General features: G+C 43.3%; 1 protein-coding gene across 7 annotated transcripts in view; it reads right to left on the bottom strand.

The window, feature by feature from the left end:
• Positions 1 to 20,472, bottom strand: part of TACC2 (transforming acidic coiled-coil containing protein 2) — a 150,102-nt gene that overhangs the window by 29,720 nt on the left and 99,910 nt on the right. For 6 of the 7 annotated variants that reach the window (XM_065672408.1, XM_065672411.1, XM_065672412.1 and 3 more), the window contains 3 exons: positions 13,791 to 13,945; positions 6,491 to 7,811; positions 659 to 719 (listed from right to left, as the gene is read on the bottom strand). In XM_065672408.1, coding sequence (XP_065528480.1) covers positions 659 to 719; positions 6,491 to 7,811; positions 13,791 to 13,945 — 1,537 coding nt within the window. The remainder of the gene's footprint in view (positions 1 to 658; positions 720 to 6,490; positions 7,812 to 13,790; positions 13,946 to 20,472) is intronic. The other variant, XM_065672410.1, reaches the window with a different exon arrangement.

Raw genomic sequence — 20,472 nt, 5'->3', positions numbered from 1 at the left:
GAGGTCACAAGCCCTTTCTTCACTTCTGTGCTGCTGAGCAGCACAAAGAAAAGGATAACAGGATAGATGGATAACAGGAAGATGAACAGCAGCATGGAAGGAGCTGTGGCACATCAAAGCAGTGAGGCCTTTGTAAGGCAGAACAGCTTTTGTTAACTTCTCTTCCAAGAAAACCACCTGCAGGTAGTTTACAACAAGGAATAAAACCATCCAAGCACATGTTCCTGGAGGATCAGCCCACTTGGTTTATTTCTATTTCCCATCCAGCCCACCAATTTGATGCATTTAGTTTCTCACTTTCTGATCTAAAAGGGTAGATAGCTATGCCTGTTCTTCAGACAACTGGAGATATTTATTCATGTCATCAAGCTATTGTAACATAGGACCTTCTGAAGTGTATTTACTAATACTCTAACTGGAATTCCCAGAGTAAATATTAGATCTAATATACATCGTACACACACTTCTAGAGACTAAAACGTTAATACCTTCTGATTATAGCCCAGTGTGCTATACTTGGATGCTAAAATGTTTATATTCTTTACAAAAGCCTCTTCTATTATTAAATGTGAAATTCTACAATTGAATAAATCAAGTTTCCCTTTATCTCCCCTACAGGAACACACACTACACGCATCAGAATAAGGCAGTGCCTTACCTGAGAAGGAGGATCAGATAGTGGGGATCTTTTTGGTGACTTTTTCACCCTAAATGTATCACTGAAAATAAAGTTAAAACCGTTAATATGGTAACACCAGCAAGAATCAGGTCATTTCACACTCAGCACAACAGCCACAGACAATGCAACCTCTACAAGCCCGTCTGCTTTAAAATCCCATCCATTAGGCAGCAGCAGCACAGAGAAACATGCCATAGGTACATATTCTTGTCATGCATTTGGAACAGGACTCCATTCCCCAGAAGCTGAGAAAAGCAGGATTGCCATATTTTTCATGCTAAGCACCGACATATTCACAGAGCAGAGTTGCTGCTCGATTGCAATTCAAATCCCTGCTCCAGCACAGACATCCTCAGCGCCCTTAAGCAAATTATTTAGCTCCTGTCTGCTTCAGTTTCCCATCTGAAAATTAGGTCTAAAACACATCTTAACCTAAGAAATACAATTGTGATGAAGTTGAGCAGGAAGTACCAATGACCCCATAAACCACTGAGAAAAAAACTGGTATGCTCTGGATGAACTACATGAAACCAGCTGAGGGAGATGCTGTTCTGATCGGAACAAAGCTCTATCATTATAAATGTGCACAACAGACCCTTTTTAAAACAAATACAACAACAAATATGGCAATTTTGCTTCCAGTTCCCTTGACAGCTCAATGTGCAGACTGGGAGCACGGACACTGGAGCCCTTCAAAACCCCACAGGTTTCAATCAGGCAAAAGGAGTGAACATACATTTTGTCCTGGTGTGTAATTATGAAGTTTGCCTTTATGCTCATTCACAATTGGCTTAAAATATTTTCTAACCAGGAAATAAACCAGTTATCTACTTCTTCTTTTGATGCATTTTGCCAGAGTTATGTAGATACATTTATGTTACTAACTAGAAAATGGGAGAAAAATGTCACAGCAAACTCACTGATAAGGACTTTATGTTTGAACTGAGATGCAGTGGCAAAAATTGCTGCCCACCAGCTCACGCCTGATCAATGACAGCAACATCAACTCTAGAAATGATAATGGTGGGTTTCAATCAGCAGAGAGTAAATCAATACCACATCTAAAGGGGAAAATAAATTGGACAGTGGAATATTGGTATGTTCAATGTTACTGATTACCCAGTTTTGACGCTAGAATTATTCCTTATTATTCCTTTAATCAGGAGAAACACTTTATACAGTATTTACAAAAGACCAATTGTACAGTGATGTTGTACAATGGTAGAAATACAACTATCGTATTTTAGCTAAGGATACAAAATCTATACGGTTCTTAAAAGAGGATCTTTGGTAGGCAAACAGATAAAGAGGCAATAGCTTCCTCAAAATCATTCACAGCCAGGCACCTTACTGAAAACAGCTTTCACACATGCCAGTGAAAAGGAATAGTTAACATAAAAGCTTCATGCTCAATAGCAACTGATCATGCTGCAAATTAAATAAGTAAAATTAAAAAGCCCATAAATCAAAGAGGAAACTTGAATGGTTAGCTTAGAATTACTTACAACAGAGAACATACAGACATCACATCTTCTACCATCCTAAGACAAATAAGACAAAGAAAAGAGAGACAGACAGAAGGAACTGACAAAAAAGAAAAACCTACAAATACTCGGTTAATGTGTTAAGGCAATCTGATCATGCATATTTTCTACCTGTATAACCTTAACTTCTACTTTTATTGTGAAGTACATGGGGAGAAAAAAAAAACATTCAAGTCCTTCATTGCTCCCAAATTCAATGTTACACTTTTGACCCGCTTTCATCTTACAAAACACATTATTCAAAGCTGTTGCCTCCAAGTTCCTTTCAACATACTAACCATCCCTGCCTTCCCTGATGGAAGCCACCTGCTTTCATTTCAAACCACAGTATTTGTTATCATAAGGGATGTAGAACTGTTCTTCAGTGATAGTTAAGCTTAAGGAAAGAATATAGTTAAGCAAGGGTTTCTTGCTGATTTGTTATGGCAGTACAGAGAAAGCTACTTGACCACTTCAAATCATGTACCTGATTCAAGAAAGAAAAAGACATTTCATAGAATCATAGAATCCCAGACTGGTTTGTGTTGAAGGGACCTTAAAGCTCATCCAGCTCCAATCCCTGCCAAAGGCAGGGACCCCTTCCACTGGAGCAGCTTGCTCCAAGCCCCTGTGTCCAACCTGGCCTTGAGCACTGCCAGGGATGGGGCAGCCACAGCTTCTCTGGGCACCCTGGGCCAGCGCCTCAGCACCCTCACAGGGAAGAGCTTCTGCCTAAGAGCTCAGCTCAGTCTCCCCTCGGGCAGGTTCAAGCCATTCCCCTTGGCCTGTCCCTACTTGCTCTTATAAAAATTTCTTTAATTTTCTTTGAATCTCATCTATTTCAGCTCTCACTGAATCCTAACGTTGTGTTGTGACAGAACAAACGGATTGCCTCAAAACCAGAAGCAAACCTTGTCAAACAATTAATGCTAAGAAAAGTTTTCTTCTACTTATAAGCTTGGCAGCTTCTGTCCGGCTCTTCTCACATGCAAAGCTCTTGAAGCTGGCACCTTGTGTTTCTAAACACAGCCTCCAGTCATCCAGCAGCTTCAAGAGCAATGTCTATACAAGTCACTATTTTTACCCTTCACTATAAACAGGCGCTCAGGAGGCATCAGCTGCTCTTTGTTCAGAATCATCTGAGCAGCATGATCTGTCTCAGAGCAGCTCAGCACTTAGGTATACAGCTAGAGAGTAATCTGTGCCAAGCTGTTCTCTTCGAAAAATCTCATCTTTTCACACGGAGGTCAACGCTTAGACTGCTGCAGGTTGCATTCAAGAATAAAACCTGGTTATTTTTCTTGATTTAACACAGGTAAGACCTAGCATATGTCACAGATTCCAAACAGTACAAACTTAGCATTGCTATTCTCATTATTTATGCCTGGCTTCTTTGCCTCCTATAGCTCTAATCTAGAAACTGCTGTATTTCCGTATGAGACACAGTCCCAAACTGGTCCACAGAGTTTTCTTTCGGCACCTCTCAACAGTACTAATAAAAACTCCTGGCTTTGCAAAATTAGGTTTTCAATTCCCTTAATCAGGGTTTAGGAGTCCTGGTGTATTACAGTTCCCTTCCTAATTCAAACACCTTCCTTTCTGCCCCCTGGACCTGAAGTGTTTTGCAGTGGCTTCTCTCTCCTGTCCCACCATGGGAGCATTGCCAAGGGTCTTACACCCCATCTCCTTGCCTGGCATGGTGTTCTCCTGCACTGGACCCCCCCAGAGAAGAAATGCTGAGGCCCCTTTTGAAGGAGAAGAGATACCAGAGAGAGGCAAAGATAAATAAAAGCCACTGCTTCCCCTGGCATGCTTTAGGGTAATTTTCTTCTAGAACGTATTATGGCTGCAGGCTGCCCTGTGTATTAATATGCAGATTCTCTCCCTTTGAGAAACCACTTGTAGAAGTAGGTTACGGGGCTGCAGGGAGCAGACACACAACATGATGCAGTGAAAGCAGTCCCAGGGAAGGGCTGGGAATCCCTGCAAGGCCCCTGACCTAAGACCTTGCAAGCCCTGCTCTAGGGTAATTTCACTTCTTCCACTACAATAAAGCCCAGCAGTGAGCTCTGTAGAACAGGATTCTCCCAAGGACAAATGTGGTTTAGCAAGCCTTTTGTAAAAACTCATGTTTCCCCTAAAATTGACAACTTGGGAATTCATTCTAATGTTCAAAGATGATGAGGGGACACAAGAAGGTTACACTGAGGGTCTGTCAACTCCACTGCAGCTACTGGAAGGCACAAGTTGACTCTGGCTGCCTGTAAGTATCAGACTTAAGGACCTGGTGATAATAAAAATCCCCTCTCTCCCTCTGCACTTGCCCAGTCAGATTCAAATTGTTCCTTTCTTGCAGGCAGACTTTGAAGTCTTCTTGGTTTGGAGCAAGCTAGCTTGGAGTGGAGGCTTGAAAAACATGTCAGCCTGGCATGCGTCTCAATTCCTGCCTTAACTTCCACTAAATTTCACGCATACCTGAAAATCATAGACTCATATAACCATAGAACAGTTAGGGTTGGAAAGGACCTTAAGATCATCCAGTTCCAACCCCCCTGCCATGGGCAGGGACACCTCACACTAAACCATGGCACCCAAGGCTCTGTCCAACCTGGCCTTGAACACTGTCAGGGATGGAGCACTCACAACCTCCCTGGGCAACCCATTCCAGTGCCTCACCACCCTAACAGGAAAGAATTTCCTCCTTATATCCAGTCTAAATGAAGCAAAAAATCACAAACCCCAGGCTTCTTCCACAAAAACCAACTCAGCCATACTGTGGTCTACACTTCCCCTAAGTCAGAAATGCCCCTAGAAAGGAAAAAATGGCACAAGCTTCCTCAAATCTGGCACTTCCTCAAATCTGGCAAGAGAGGTGAATTAGAAGCCTAGAGGGCAGCAAGCTGCTCAGAAACAACTGAATAATCTTCACCTCACTCTGTAAGGGAGGTCATGTTTTACATAGAATCACAGAATAGTTATGGTTGGAGAGGACCTTAAGATCATCCAGTTCCAACCCCTGCCATGGGCAGGGACACCTCACACTAAACCGTCCCACACAAGGCTTCATCCAACCTGGCCTTGAACACTGCCAGGGATGGAGCACTCACAACCTCCCTGGGCAACCCATTCCAGTGCCTCACCACCCTTACAGTAAAGAACTTAGAATCATAGAACAGTTTGGGTTGGAAAGGACCTTAAGATCATATAGTTCCAACCCTGTGTCATAGGCAGGGATACCTCCCGCTAAACTTCTTCCTTATATCCAATCTAAACTTCCCCTGTTTAAGTTTTAACCTGTTACCCCTTGTCCTCAACCACGTTATCTTCAAATTGCCAGGCTTTTTACTTTTTTAATTCACATATTTGTTGGGTAGCTGAAACACACTATAAGGGGACACGCACTGAGATACTTTCTTACACATACACACAGGATTCCGATTGCAGATAAATGGGACATAAACTTACTGACTACCAGCTAGAAATAACCATGTCTGAACAGAGAAACTAACAGGCACAGCAACAAGTTAACCATGGAACCAATGCAACTAGCCATTGAGGTTTTTAACCTAATGTCTAAATACAGCAAGCTAGAGAATTTATCCTGCAGCTTGTGTCTAAAAGCTGGATGTTTCCCCAACTTGTAGCACTGAAGATTTAAACCCTTCTGCAAACTGTAAGCTCCTTCACAGGAAGATAATTTCTCACATGATTAGTCCTGTTTGTAAAATAATAGAATTCAATCCTGCATTTTCCTATTTCAGGTGGTTTTTTTTTAAATGCCGTAAGTCACCGCGTAAAACCATCTTCCTGCTGTGAGCAATAGATTTGTCATTGCCTTACTACTTCACATCCCACTCTCAAAAACTATGATTCATAAAATGGTCTTTACTGAAGACTCTGATCATCTCAAACTGTATCAAATCCCCAAGACGAGGTCACAGAAAATTCAGCACAAAACTGACAGAATTAGGACTAGATCAGATTCAGGGTTTAAGGTCCCTTCCAATCCGAACCATTCTATGATTGTATGAAAGATACACTGAGCCACAGCCTCCAGACCAATGACTTCATCTGGCCTGATGTAGCCCTGGTTCTCTCCTTTGGTCTGGAAACATCAAGCTATTGAGGAAGAGAACATACAGACCCCCACAGCGTGAGTCCACTTGTGTAGCCATCAACACTCAACATCATCTTCCTTTCTCTATTCAAATATAACCAGAGTGTACCTGTGCTAAGGGGGAGGAATGTGCTTCTTCTAAGCTAGAAACAAGAGCACCCTTTAACTTACGTTTTTAATGGTGTCTTCTTCTTTTTTGCAGGTTTATTCAAGTTGTCTGCTTCTGTTCCATTGGTTTCATTGGCACTGGCTGGTATCTCAAAGGAAGCTGGAGATTTAGAGGGCGAGCTGGCTATCTTAGAAGAAGACTTGAAAGGGTCAATTGAGTCCTCGCACATCTCTGTCTCAAAACTGTACGTTTGCTGAGGCAGTTTGGGTGATTCTTGCATTTTTGTACTAGATGAGAAAGGGTTAAAATTGGGATCATCCCACTTGTCAATATCAAAAGTGTAAGAGCCTTTTGTGATAGGGATTTCGTTTGGATCAGTGGGTGACTTAGTTGGTGTGGTAGGCGCATTGTCAAGCTTTTCCACTGACTTTTTAGTCTTTGGCCTCCTTAGTGGCATTTTAGCACCAGGCTTTTTACCTGCTTTTTTGGGAGGAGGAGTACTCTCCTGCTGGTCTTCACTCACCCCTTTCTCTTCAGAGTAATCGAACTCCAGCCTCACCGCAACACCTTTGACTGGAGGGTCCTCTTGTCCTCCAGTGTCTGGTGGAGTCACCTCCTCAGGCTCCGGTGCTGTTGTAAGAGGTAGTGGTTTCTTATTGGCAGGGGGAGAGTTTTGTACTTTGCTGCCTCCAGTGCCAAATGCACTAATCCCTTCCAAACTGTCTGGATCCAAAGGGTGGGATCCTTCAGGCACAGGCGGGGCCTCCTGTTTCTCAGCAGAGATTTTAGAAGGTTCAGTACATTCAGGCCTTACTGAATCAGCTTTAGCTTCAGATGCTGTTTTATCCTCACCTGGGTCGCAATCAGCTTGGCCAAGGTCAGGTGGTTCTTGAGGTGTTTCCTTCACTAGTGGAGCATCCAGAGGCTTTTTGGCTGGCTGCTTCTTTTTTAAGGAAGCTGGTCTAGATTTCTTTGTTCTCTTAAGGGTACTAGAAGCACTGCTTGAACCAGTACCATATACATCCGCTGCCGGCGCTAATGTCTCACTGTTGCCAAGATAAGATGCTCCATCAAAATCGCTAGCTTGCAAGCTAAGAGATCGAGACAACGTAGATTTGGAAACTGGGAGTGAATCAGTAGATTTTCTTCGCACATTTGCTTTGGGGTCACGATTCTTTGATTCTGAAGAGCTCGGTCCTAAGGCATGGAGAGAATCAACCAACTCAATGTTATCGAAGTCCAAGTTGTAGGTTCCACTGCTGGCTATTGGCTTGTCCTCGTCGAAGACAGTGGAAAAAGAGTGGGAAGGGGGACGGAAAGGGCTTTCTTCAACTGATTCGCTGTGTGACACATCAGTTACAGGTACAGCTTCTGAACATGATCCTGTGGGAACAAACAGAAAACTCGGTGAATTTTAAACACGTTTTTGAAACTGGAACTTGGTGAGTTTTACTAAAATCTAATAGTACTGCAAGTGAAAGGGGAAAAAAGGGTTAAAATCATACAAATGCACTAAGCAATGATTAAAGGACACACAAACTAAAGTGACGTTTCCAATATATGAACTAGATGAAGGGAAGAAATAGTTCTGTTCTCCCCAGAAAAGGATTCAAGGCAAGTTTCATGGAAACACAAAATACGCATTTGCAACAGCCTCTACAGGATCTCTGCTAAACCAATTATCAATTAGTTAAAGAGATAGGGATTACCATAACATGCTAAATATGCCAAATACCATAAAGACTTAATATCAAGCAACTTATTACTCGCATTTTCTGCTGTTACAAAGAGTTCTCACAGCTGTGTCAGAGCTCTAATGCAGTACGTTCCCTGTAAATCAACTGGTGCTTCAGCAATTACATGTTGATCTTAAGGTTTGTTTCCCATGTGCTATTTTTACCAGTTGTCCCAGAGGAACATGGCTTCCTCTCCACAACCCATCAATGCTGCTCCCAAGCAGTCAATACACTCTACTTAGCCCTCATCATTCCAAGCTCATAATGAGACATGACTCATTGAGAACTTCACACGAAATAATGGATGGCAAAGGTAAAAAAAAGTCAATTAGACTTTTTTTTTAGTCAATTAGTATTGTAGAAATAGTCTCAATTTAAAATCTTCCTTTAAGAAGACCACAGGAAGCTCCCTCCAGATGATTTATAACAGATTTCTCCAAGTGTAGTTCTAACTCGGTGATGAAAGGAAATTTTTATAGAAGGAATTACATGCTGAAACTGATAATCCAAGCAGCTTTTCATTGTAATTAAAGGTTTGGTTGTTGAATGGAACCATAAAATTATTTACAGGAGACTCCTGACTTGGGATATAACAAGGATATTGGAAAAAGTAGAAAAAGATACAATACATATAAAAAAGCAACATAAAATACACAGGTAGGAAAGGACTGAGATGATGGTCTTTGCTGCCTTCCAGCTCACTAAAGTTGATTGCTCAAGTGTTTTATAAGCCCTGAATGTGGTTTCCTCCCGCTGCCACTGCTACCACCTGTACGTCATACAGTCATCTCTGTCTTTGTGTGTGACCCACTCAGAGTATAAGAGATGTGGGAAATGTCTCTCTAGCTCACAGCTCAAGCTGGAGAGCTCAAGCCAGCTCCCCTGAGCTCTTACTCGCACACCCTGGAGCAAAATGCCCCCCTGTTTCCTATTGAAGCAACAGAGCATTCTTCATGTTGTCATTTTTATAAATTATACAATTGTAAAGAAAATCGGGCAAACAAAACTGAATGCTTTGCTCATCCTTAAATGATTTCAGGGAAATCTCTACGCATCTTTTTCTTTCCAGTTCTGACATGTTTTGCAGAATAATTCCCATTTTGCCCAGCTATCTTCATCAACATTGTTCATAAAAGCTTTACAGTCAATCAATGATTTTAGTCAGAAGCTATGAATGGATTAAGAACAGGAAAGAAACCATGTTTTTCCTTTGTTTTAGAAGAAATTATGTCTCCATAGAGATTGCAAGGATTATTATTTATGGATGTAGAGGACAGAGAGGATTTACGGAAATCGGACACAATTCCCAAAGCAACACCTTCAAGCGGCTGAACGTATTTCCAGAGGTTGTCAAAGGATGACAGCTACACAATTTCTCTCTTAAAGACCGTAGAAGTTTACTAAGTCTCATCAATTAAAATGATCTTTTAATGTGTTTTTTCTGCTAAACGAATGCCAAAAATGTGGCAGGACTTCATGAGAGTTGCTTTTTCTCCTTAATTACCACTGGGTCAGGCTTGGGTTAAGCCAGGCTGGGAGGCCATTAATTAGACTTGATTTGCCAGCTGAGCCGGTGCTCACTTCCCACATACATCACTTTCTGACACTGATAGGTCTTCTGCTAAGGGGGCTGCTCAAAGAACGTCATAAAACTCCAGCATTAGGATAATCTTACACTGTACAATGAAATGGGAATGGAAGGTGTTTTACGGAAGTACAGGACAATAAACACTGGTGTAGCTCTAATATATCGGTGGAGTACAAAAGTAGGTCAGCATGAAATGAAAGCGGGATCTGAACAAGAACTCGTCTGCAATTACTCGTTGTTTTCATTCCAGTGCGCACCAAAGGCCTCACCAGGATGGAGGCCCCTCGTTCAAAGTCAGTACAAACACGCATTTAAACAAAGTAAAATCAAATAAGCCAAAGCAGTGCCCTGCAGGACTTGGACTGTAAATAACAGGCATGGCAGAGCTGAGGTTGGGAATGCATCACAGCAGCAAAAAGGCTGTACAAGGCTTTCTAGTTACTCAAGGCAAAGTAGGACTCAAATTTGGCGCGCTCCACATAGTGCAGAGCTTTAATCTTCTTTAATTGCTTATTTCACAACTTCCTCCTAATCAAATCCTTTACTTAAGAGTACACATTGCTGCAGAGCATCGCTTCACTCCCCACAGTGATATTTTATTGTTTCTTTATGAAACAGTATGTGAAACTGGCTCAGAAAACACAGCTTTTGGTAGGAGGGAAATGCTGCTGTTAGACTCTTCTGGCATTAGTACTAGTACGAGCAGAAAGGCTGGTGAGGAAGATATGAATGGTACTCACAACCGCAAAGCAGCACAGCTTTACTACTACAAAGAGATACGTAGTCCATTCTTCCCTGACATTAACAGCACTGCCATTTGTCCTTTTACATCACAGTTTTTGAGCTATTTAAAAATATTTTTGTATTTAAATTATAATACATTCCCGTAATGGTGGAGTGCCAAGATATTGTTCAAGGATCTCTGAAACAAGGGGAAACCCAAGAGGCTTGAAAATGGAAGCTGCTCTGAGGTCTCCCCTTAAGGAGCCTTCTCTTCTCCAGGCTGAATCAGTCCAGCTCTCTCAGCCTGTCAAGAGAAGCTTCTGCATTTACGAAATCATTTAGTAGTGCTTTGTACAAAACTCCTTTAAAATATTTTTGTCATTTATTCTGAAAGAAAACTTTCATGTAAAGGTTATTTGCAATTCTTCTCTGTCACGATTCAAGAGCATAAACACTGAAGAAAGTTTTCCATACCAAAAAATCAGTTTGTTTATGTCTGGACCATCATCTCTCTCTATTGGAAAGCCTGACCTCATTTTCCCTGGCACAAGCACTGAATATAGTCCCCCATATCCTGGCTGTAATGCACAGAGGGGACTCCAACTCTCACATCTCCCCTGTGTATACAACCTGGATTCATTAATCAATTGGATAAGGTGTTGGGGGCAAAGGGGCAGAAGAGATGCCCCTGCCTAGGCAGGAATTCCTGGCTAGAAACAGGGAATATTTGGGAGAAAGGGCATGGGGCAATTTCTGGTGCTCAGATAGCTGGAACAAGGGACAGAAGAGACTGCTATGAGCAGCTGATGAGACAGACAATGACAGTTTAAAATACCACCAAAATATTAATAATAATTTAAAAAATCAACGTCATTTGTCTCAAGAATATAGCCCACGTTCCCACGACAAACAAACAAGTGATGGAGGAATGGAAGGCACTAGTGACACGTTTTGGGGTTCAGAGGCAGCTTCCATACATTCTCTGCTATTCACCTTCCCCTCCAGACTCTCTTACAGGCCAAGTCCCCTCTCCTGCTCTGCTGCTGCTGGACTGGAGCCATGCAGCAGGTTTTACCCCATCAGGAGCTGGCACAACCCCAGGATGAGACTAGCTGTATTTCCCTTTCATCATATTTACTAAGCCTGTGTTGAAGACAACCTAATTAAAAACTCTTCTCTTGGCTTTCCAGCAGTGGGGTCCAGCTGCTGCGTTAATGATATCACGCAGCACAACTGCAGCCGTCTGCATGAGTAATTATTATCAGATATAGATGAAACAACCCTTCAAACACTTCCTATGGTCCTTCCTTCCACCCAAACACACGCGCTGTCACCAGCCTCACGCAGAAGACGGAGCCATGTAGCTGGTGAACCAGAAACCCAGCTGGACATCCCTGCCTCTCCCTGTGCGTGCCAGGCTCCCCGGTTGCCCATACTCCTTACTCCTCTTTATTGAAACCTATTTATTTAGCTGTATGGTACCAATGAGGAACTCTACTTCCACTGCCCATAACCCCCAAGGAGGGGGACTTATTCTCTCTCTGTGTGCAACCACATGCATAACCTATGAGGTAAATAAACTACAAGATAACTGTCACTCAAGCAGCTTTAAAGCACAAAATGCTTAATTCTTTCCTTGAAGAAGCATGCAAACACCTAAGCTATAGCCTTAGTATCAGTCATTTCTTCTCAACATTTCCCAAACGAAAGCTTTGTGTTGCCCTCCTACAGCTGAATTTCTTCTGTATTACTTGACTTCTTTCCCTCAAATCACCCTGTTGTATAACTGCATTTTGCAATGCTGAACATAGCTCAGTCTGTGGCAATTGGCCTCCCATGGACATATCTTATTTGCAAGTGAAATGTTTTCATCTCTGCCACGCAGTGGCTCTCAGTATAGCTCCGATATATTCAGTTCCCTACCTTTGTCCAGCAATATGTCAAAGAAAGGAGGGGGAGATGCGGGATGTAGGGAGACAAGAAGTACGTGTGCCAGGGAAGCACATGTGTAATCAAGGGTTTAAGGATAATCTATTGCAGTAATTAAAACCACACTCCAGTCCTGCTTAGCATATGCGCTCTTTTGTTCTCTCAGCACTTATTTTGTGATCATTAGATTGTAAAAGATTAGAAAAGGGAAAGAAGATGGAGAATGAGAAACGCTGATGCACCAAAGAGGGAACTATAGCAGCAAGAAGGAAGTGTCAGGATGTCTCAGTATTTAATGCCTGTTTTGTGGAGTCAGCTTGTTGAAGATCTTTCCAGCTTCTTATACACTTGTCTCATAAATCATGCTCTTAAAGAGAATTCCTTAATGCATAACTCCCAGAGATGCTTTAGGTGGCTCGAGACACTCGCAACACTTGTTTGTTCTGAAGGTTTCAATCAAAGCTGGACAGCCTTTATAATACACACACACCAGCCCTTGACATTGCTCTGCTTTCTGCTAAGCACAGCTGCTTCTGGAGTGGAAATGGAAGCATTAAAACGCAACCTGGCAGTGCTGTACATCTTCCCAAATGAAATACAAGCAAGCTTCAGTCTGTTGGGAGAAAAATTACCTTTATAGGATTTAGCCAGGTGATCAAGATGACTTGACTTTAGGACAGGAAAGAAGACAGCACAATGGGGAACTCAATGTTAAACTGCTGAGCTGTCATCTGACAGCCCAAACAAAGCTGGTTTGGGCTAAGGGAATGATTTCTGCTCCCTCATATTCCATTACTCAATTTGCAGAACAAAGAATACTTTTTTGGGGAAGGGATTTCTTTGGGTTTTTAAACACGATATTCATGTTTGAAAGGTCATTTTGCCAGTGTGGACCAATTTTATATACGTATATTATACGCATATTCACACATACTCCCATGTTCCTCCTATAAAGCTAATATCAATATTTCTATTATTCTAATAGCTTTTTGTTCATCTTCTGCTTCAGGTGACAATGCATTTGCAGATAACATTATTAACTATCCTAGTTAACAGTGCTCACCCAGATACCTCCATCTGTAGCTCATATCTCCTTTTTCTACTCATCTGACTCTGTAAAGATCCTATGGACTGAAGTGTGATTCAAAAGGAAGAAACATTTCTCTATAAAGTGCCCCTTTTCTTTAATACTTGTCAAATGGAGAGATTCTTTATCCCAGGAGGTGACAGGGCTGTTCCTCACAGCATGGATCATGCCCAGCATACACTAACTAATCCTCTAGAAGACATTTTGTCAGCATCAGTCCTTTGCCTGTGCTTACACAAACACCTCCCTGCATCTTCACCCACCTCAGTAACCTGTCCCATACACTACACGCTCTTTACCTGTGTCTTCCAAGGGCAGCTGGGGTTTGAGTTCTTGTTCTGCTGTGTCAGCTACAACTGCTGCTGCTTCAGGGGGTGGCTGTGGAGGGGACGGTGGTGCCTTTACCGGTGTAGTGGACTCCGGGGTCTCAAATGCTTCTTCAGAGTCAGAGCTCCTGGGGGAAAATCAAATGAGAGACTCGTGAGCAGGGTAAAGATGAATGCTCATCACACTTACAAATGCGGGGCTTTCGAGCGGATGGCACAGACCTCAGCTATCAGGCTAGCTCTGCATTTCCCAAAGGAGACTTCACACTGCAGCATGGCTTCCAGAGCAGAGTATCATGGCTATCATCTTCCTCATATACCAGTATTTATGTCACTTTGTGTTACAAAAGGGAACACGCGCTTGGAAAGAAATCTGTTCTGCAAGCCTGATTTCCAGTGTGAAGGAGGCTCAACCACACAGACACCGCCACTGGCTGCCCTGTGGAAGTGTCTACAGGTCCCCTTGGCACAAAAAGAAGAGAATTTCACAGGTTCATCAAAAACTCCATCTAAAATAGCATCACATTTCTGTGTGTGCTCCTACAGGTGAAAAAGCAAACATGGAGATACCCGAGGTGCAGCAAATCCTTGTGCATTCTTCCTCATGGAAATACTGCATTCTATTTTTAGCAGAATTCTCCCATACCCTTTTCAAACAGTAATTGTATGGCTTTGTTACACAAGACAACCTGTAAAATGCACAGAGTCCTGGTATTATCAATAATCCTTTTGTAGCACCGTGTGCTCACAAAGGCACAAAACCCATAGGGACCACAACAGGTTGGTGAAAACCCAGCAAGGAAACAGCAGCATGGAAAATGGAGCCATTCAAATGAAATGCAAGGTTGAAAGGGAGCAACTATACAAAATGGTGGGTAACCTAAACATTAAGTGAACATTTAAACCATACAAGGACAAAGCATTTACTCTTACTGGAGACCAACATTAGAAAATGTCCTTCTACATCTGAAAATCACAGAACAGTTTGCATTGGAAGGGACCTTAAAGCTAATCGAGCTCCAACCCCTGCCACGGGCAGGGACCCCTTCCACTGAAGCAGCTTGCTCCAAGCCCCTGTGTCCAACCTGGCCTTGAGCACTGCCAGGGATGGGGCAGCCACAGCTTCTCTGGGCACCCTGTGCCAGCGCCTCAGCACCCTCACAGGGAAGAAAACTATTGATCTTATTTGTTCTTAAATGAAACTGAGACCAAATTTTAGCTTTTAAACTTTTCTTCTCAAAGCCTATTTTTGGGAGCAAGCAGTGCAGTAACAATGGTGTCATATTCAATATGAACTGAACATATATGAGTATACATCCAATCAGCTTGTCGATTGGATGCAGACTCTTACTACAGGTGTGTAACAGAGTGAATTGAATATGGCAGTTGCCCAAAGGACAGGACTGATTTGCTTATTTCCAGCAATTCTGTGCATGGCTGTAAGTCTCCACTGCCCCAGCACAATGGGGACAAAATCTGCCATGAAATGAAAAGCCATTTCATCCCCCAGCAGCACGGTCTGAGCCAACCTGAATCAAGGACTCCTCTCCTTCTGTTCAAGTTAAAAGATAACTCTGAGCTGACAGACTCCGTTTGGTTTCCCGAAGCTCATGGTTATTTTAAGCAGCAGAAGCACAAGTACAGGATTTGCATTCGATTACATATGCCTAAATTGACCTTAGCATGAAGCATGTGGCGAGCTGGGGAAGAAAAGACCCTGGTGTCACCCCTGACAGCTTGAGGAGCACAGTGGACGTGATTCTCTCTGCTGCCTCTGCAAAATCCCAGTGAGAGCTCCCACCTCTTCACACACCATCAGGGCACACACTGCAGCCCAGCACTGCGCCCTGCCTCATCACCTCTGCTCCTGTGCAAATCAAAAGGATTCCTACCAGCAAATAGCTTTGGATGTTTGCTTTACTTGGGGATTTTGGGGGCTTTTCTTCTCAGCAAACTTATGACAAAGTACCTCCCATATGACAGGAGGCTAAAAAAGTTGGGGCTGTTCAGCCTGGAGAACAGAAGCTGCGTGGAGACCTCAGAGCAGCTTCAGTGCCTGAAGGGTGCCTATAGGGATGCTGGGGAGGGACTCTTCATCAGGGACTGTAGTGACAGGACAAGGGGTAACGGGTTAAAACTTAAAACAGGGAAAATTTAGGTTGGATATAAGGAAGTTCTTCCTTGAGAGGGTGCTGAGGCGCTGGCACAGGGTGCCCAGAGAAGCTGTGGCTGCCCCATCCCTGGCAGTGCTCAAGGCCAGGCTGGACACAGGGGCTTGGAGCAAGCTGCTCCAGTGGAAGGGGTCCCTGCCTGTGGCAGGGGTTGGAACTGGGTGAGCTTTAAGGTCCCTTCCAACACAAACCAGTCTGGGATTCTATGTCACTGGGGGACCTGTGCGACCTGTTCAAAACCAGCGTGTCTGGCTTTCGATTACATCTGTCGCTGCAGCTCCTCAAAATACCGTCTTTGTGTCAGTGCTTCAACCGTAACATTCAGCAGGCCCCAGAACAGTCAAATTGGAAGAAGCAGCCTGCAGCATTTTAAATTGTAACCTTTCAACGATGCACTGTGTTCGAAACTCTCTATATTTTAAGTTAAGAACAGCTGCAAACAAAAAGCTTCTGTAAATAAAGCTGCACGGCAGGTATACAACAGAACAATGCTTTCTCCTCCTTCCAGAGGTGGTTCAGGAAACCTTTCAGTTGGAGAATCAAAGAGAACTGGGGCTGTGCGATGTTTTCCCAGTAGAGAAATGTTTCTCATGTCATAAAAATAAACCTAGAAAGTTATCATCTAAACCAACAAACAAAAGGTAATTCATACCGCTCAGGCTTTCACATAAGGCTTCATTGTGCTATACTTGGTTAATGTTTTACTCTCTTCATTTTGAAGTCAAAGTGTTGCTCTGTAATACTAGAACAATAATGTTTAGACTCCTTTGTTCCAACCTGCCTGTATATAGCACAGGTAACTTACAGTAAATATCTGAATATATGAAATATAAGGGAAAGGGGAAAAAACTCTTGTTTTAATGTCCTATTCCTATTTGTAACTGCTTTGTTAAACTGCCTTGATCGAGCAGTCCTCCTTTATTCAAAGGATGGAAAGACTCTGCACACGTTTATTTCCCTTTTAAACAAGCTACCTTTACTTGGTCTCTTTTTCGGTTGAGTTGGGCATAAGCATTTGAAGTAAAGAGAAATGTCTGTTCTTTTTTGCTCACTGTATGAGATTCCCCTCTGGAGAACCTCCTGAGTCCATGCCCAGAGAGTTGTAGTGCCTGAGCTCCAGCACAAAGCCTTGTTTTGCTAATATTTAATAATTCCCAAAAGACTCTGATGGAACACTCCTAATTTTCAGCAGCACCCCTCTATAACCAGCACTGTAATCAAGTAAGACCTGCCTTATCCATAACCCAAATGCTGCTGAGTTTGTTAGGTGTAGCAACAGTGCTGGCAAAATACGGTATTTAACAAAGAAATACGAAGGGAAGCTCAATAACAGACCAACATTGTCATAGCCTGGAATCTGGGAGAGAGCATAAAGCCTGGAAGCACGTACCAGGACTGCACTCAAAGGTTTACGTTACATACACCCTGGAAAAATCAGATCCTGCGTTCTGATTTCCTTAGTGCAAACACCGATGGTCTCTCTTGCGTAGGGTATTTTCTAAAGACTGCTTTTAAGACCACTTTAAACTGCAAGGGAAGTTTTTCCCAGAACAACAGGATTTCCTGTAAAAAGGAAATTACATATTTGAGCCAGTTCTATTCATAATGCGTTTTCCCTGAGAAATACAGGGAAGACACAGAACAAGAAATAGTGCTGCTGTAAAGTTCATGGGGTAAAACAGATTGCCAACTTGTGATAGGCCGTGAGAATCGGCACCGATTCAAAGCTGCGCAAGGAGCAGCCACCAAGGATCCAGCTGTTGATCCAGCAGTGGGCAGATAAATACACATCCAGCTGTGGGCAGATGATAACAAGGGCTCACAAAAGGAAGAGCCCTTGTGTCATCTAGAATATCATTCGGAAGCTCTAGCCAAGGATGCAGCAAGATGAGATGGGAAAGGTGGGTTTTAGAGATGGAGAACTCATCTGATGGCCCCAGCTCACAATGCTGTGGAGATAAGGATGCAAGTGCGGAGTCTATAGGAACAGTTTGTTGGCCAGTGATGGAGTAAAAGCTACAGGAGGGAACATATGTTTATGCATCTCTTCAGCCAGCTTGGGAAATTAGCAGCAGCCTGCCTTCATAAGGTGGCATATCTCTCTATTCTCCTCACCCCCAGCATAGATATTGGGCCCAAAGCTGTTCAATGTCTTCATAAGCAATCCTCATGATGAAATCATCCAGATGATGGAATCATCCAGATCCCTTTATCCCTGTCAGTGTTCAAGGTCAGGTTGGACAGGGCTTTGAGCAACCTGGTCTAGCGTGAGGTGACCCTGCCCATGGCAGGGGAGTTGGAAGTAGGTGATCTTAAGGTTCCTTCTACCCTAAACCATTCTGTGATTCTATCAAATGCAGCCTGATTAAGTCTGTGGATGATACCAAGCTGAGTGCGGAAGTAGATACTTTGGAAGGGAGTGGGCTAACAAGAACCTTAGGAAGTTCAACAAGTGCAAGGTCTTATACCTGGGTTAACACAATCCAGGAGTGCAGCACAAGATGGGATCTGCTTGGGGAGAGCAGCTCTGTGGGAAGGGACCTGTAAGTCCTGGTGGACACAAGCTCCATAGGAGTGAACAGTGTGCAGCTGCGGCAAAGAAAGCCAACAGGATGCTGGGGAACATCAACAAGGGCATCACCAGCAAAGATGTCATTATCCCATGTACTCAGAGCTTGTCAGGCCACAGCTGGAATACTGTGTTCAGTTTTAGTCCCCGCTGTACAAAAAAGATGAAGAAAGGCTGGAAAGAGTCAAAGGGCCACAAAGAGGATCAAAGGACTGGGAAGCCATACATAGAAAGGCTGAGAGAGCTGGGTTTGTTCAGCCTAGAGAAAAGGCAGCTTAGAGGAGATGTTTTCACTGCGTTCCAGTATTTAAAGGGTGGCTACACAGAAGATGGAGACTCCCTTTTCCAAGGATTCACATGGAAAACATGGTGATGGGCACAAGTTATTCCTGGGGAGATTCCTACTGGACACAGGAGGAAAATTTCTCACAATGAGAACAAGCAGCCATTGTAATAATCTCCCCAGGGAAGTGGTGGCCTCTCCAACACTGGACATTTTGAAGATTTGGGTGGTCAGAGTGCTGGGACATCCAGTCTAGGTCATGCTTTGCCTAAAAAGGTTAGACCAGATGATCCCTGCGGTCCCTTCCAACCTGGGATTCTAGGATTCTATGATCTGTATTCTTTGGTTTTTGTACACAGGCACAAAAGTTATAGATTGTAGGAGCTACAAAATGATCAGTTGGTAGCAATAGAGTACAAAATATTCTTTCAGTCCCTCTCTTTCACCTCCCTTCTCAAAAGATAGCCAATAAACAGCAAATATAACACACACAGATGGGGTTGAGAAGCCGGGGAGAACTGAGAAGCTGAGATTGATACCAGACCAATACAAATCTGGCACCACCACATCAGCTTGTGGAGCAGGAGCACTCCCACTCTCAGCTGGACACTTTGAGGTCTTGCCCAGCCTGTTCAATAAATCTCCGGAGGAAATACAGAAGGGAGTCACTAGGGTTGACTTCTCTTCACCTCTGGCCTTGCAGAAATACAGCCTCATAAGTTACACAGCCCTTTTTTGTAAGCCCCAGATGCTTATAATTTTATGTCCTCCCTGATTTCAGAGTGAAGAATAGCCCTTTGGTTACTGCAGCTGGAAAGCACACAGCGAGCAAGAATGGGATTTCTTCATTCCACATCCTCACTGCTTGCCCTCTTTAGCCACTGAAGTGAAGTCATTCCAGTTGTCACTTGGAAACCTGATTCATTAAGAAGTCATTTGCACCGGAGCTGTGGCCTTCAGCAGCATCAGGAACCCTGCCATCTGTCTCGGGCTCTTCTGGTATTCACACTGCAGCAATACAACCAGTGTGAGTGTGCACACCGGTTTCACTTCACAGGAATGAAAGGGAGGTCTGATACATAAAATTACTGTAAGAGCAGGGCTCTGAAACAAGGGCTGAGGTTCAGCAGCATCACTTCCTATGGAGGGACACAAAGGAATAAATCTGGAAGTGGTATGTGCCGAGGGACCTCTACGGGATTTTGTGGACTTATTTCACTAAGAGTCAAACCTATAGAGTTTTTATTAGATATAGCTTCAGAAAAACACCCAGAACATGCCTAGCTACTTCATGGAGCCGTGACCTATTGGTGTGCAATATGGATAGTCTGGAGAGGAATGGGTACGTGGTATCATGAATTTTTGGAGCCAGGAGCAGGAACTGCATTATGGAGAAGAGCTTCCTGTGCTGGGAGTGGGGAAGGGGCAATGGAGTCAAAAGAGCAGCTCTCCCCCAGCTGGGGTTGTGGAATCATGAGTAATGACATAAAGAGCAGCTTAAGGGGAATTTGCTCCATCAGAGCTAAGGTGAACACCGCTGTTCACCTGTATTTAAATTTGTATATATTCTTCCAAGCTTTGCACTTTGAAAGAAGTATGTTACATCTGTCTTATTAGCAGAATATGTCTCGG

This window comes from Lathamus discolor, chromosome 3 (assembly GCF_037157495.1).
Source record: "Lathamus discolor isolate bLatDis1 chromosome 3, bLatDis1.hap1, whole genome shotgun sequence".
Taxonomy (NCBI): domain Eukaryota; kingdom Metazoa; phylum Chordata; class Aves; order Psittaciformes; family Psittacidae; genus Lathamus; species Lathamus discolor.
This window is presented reverse-complemented; position numbering and strand designations above follow the sequence as displayed.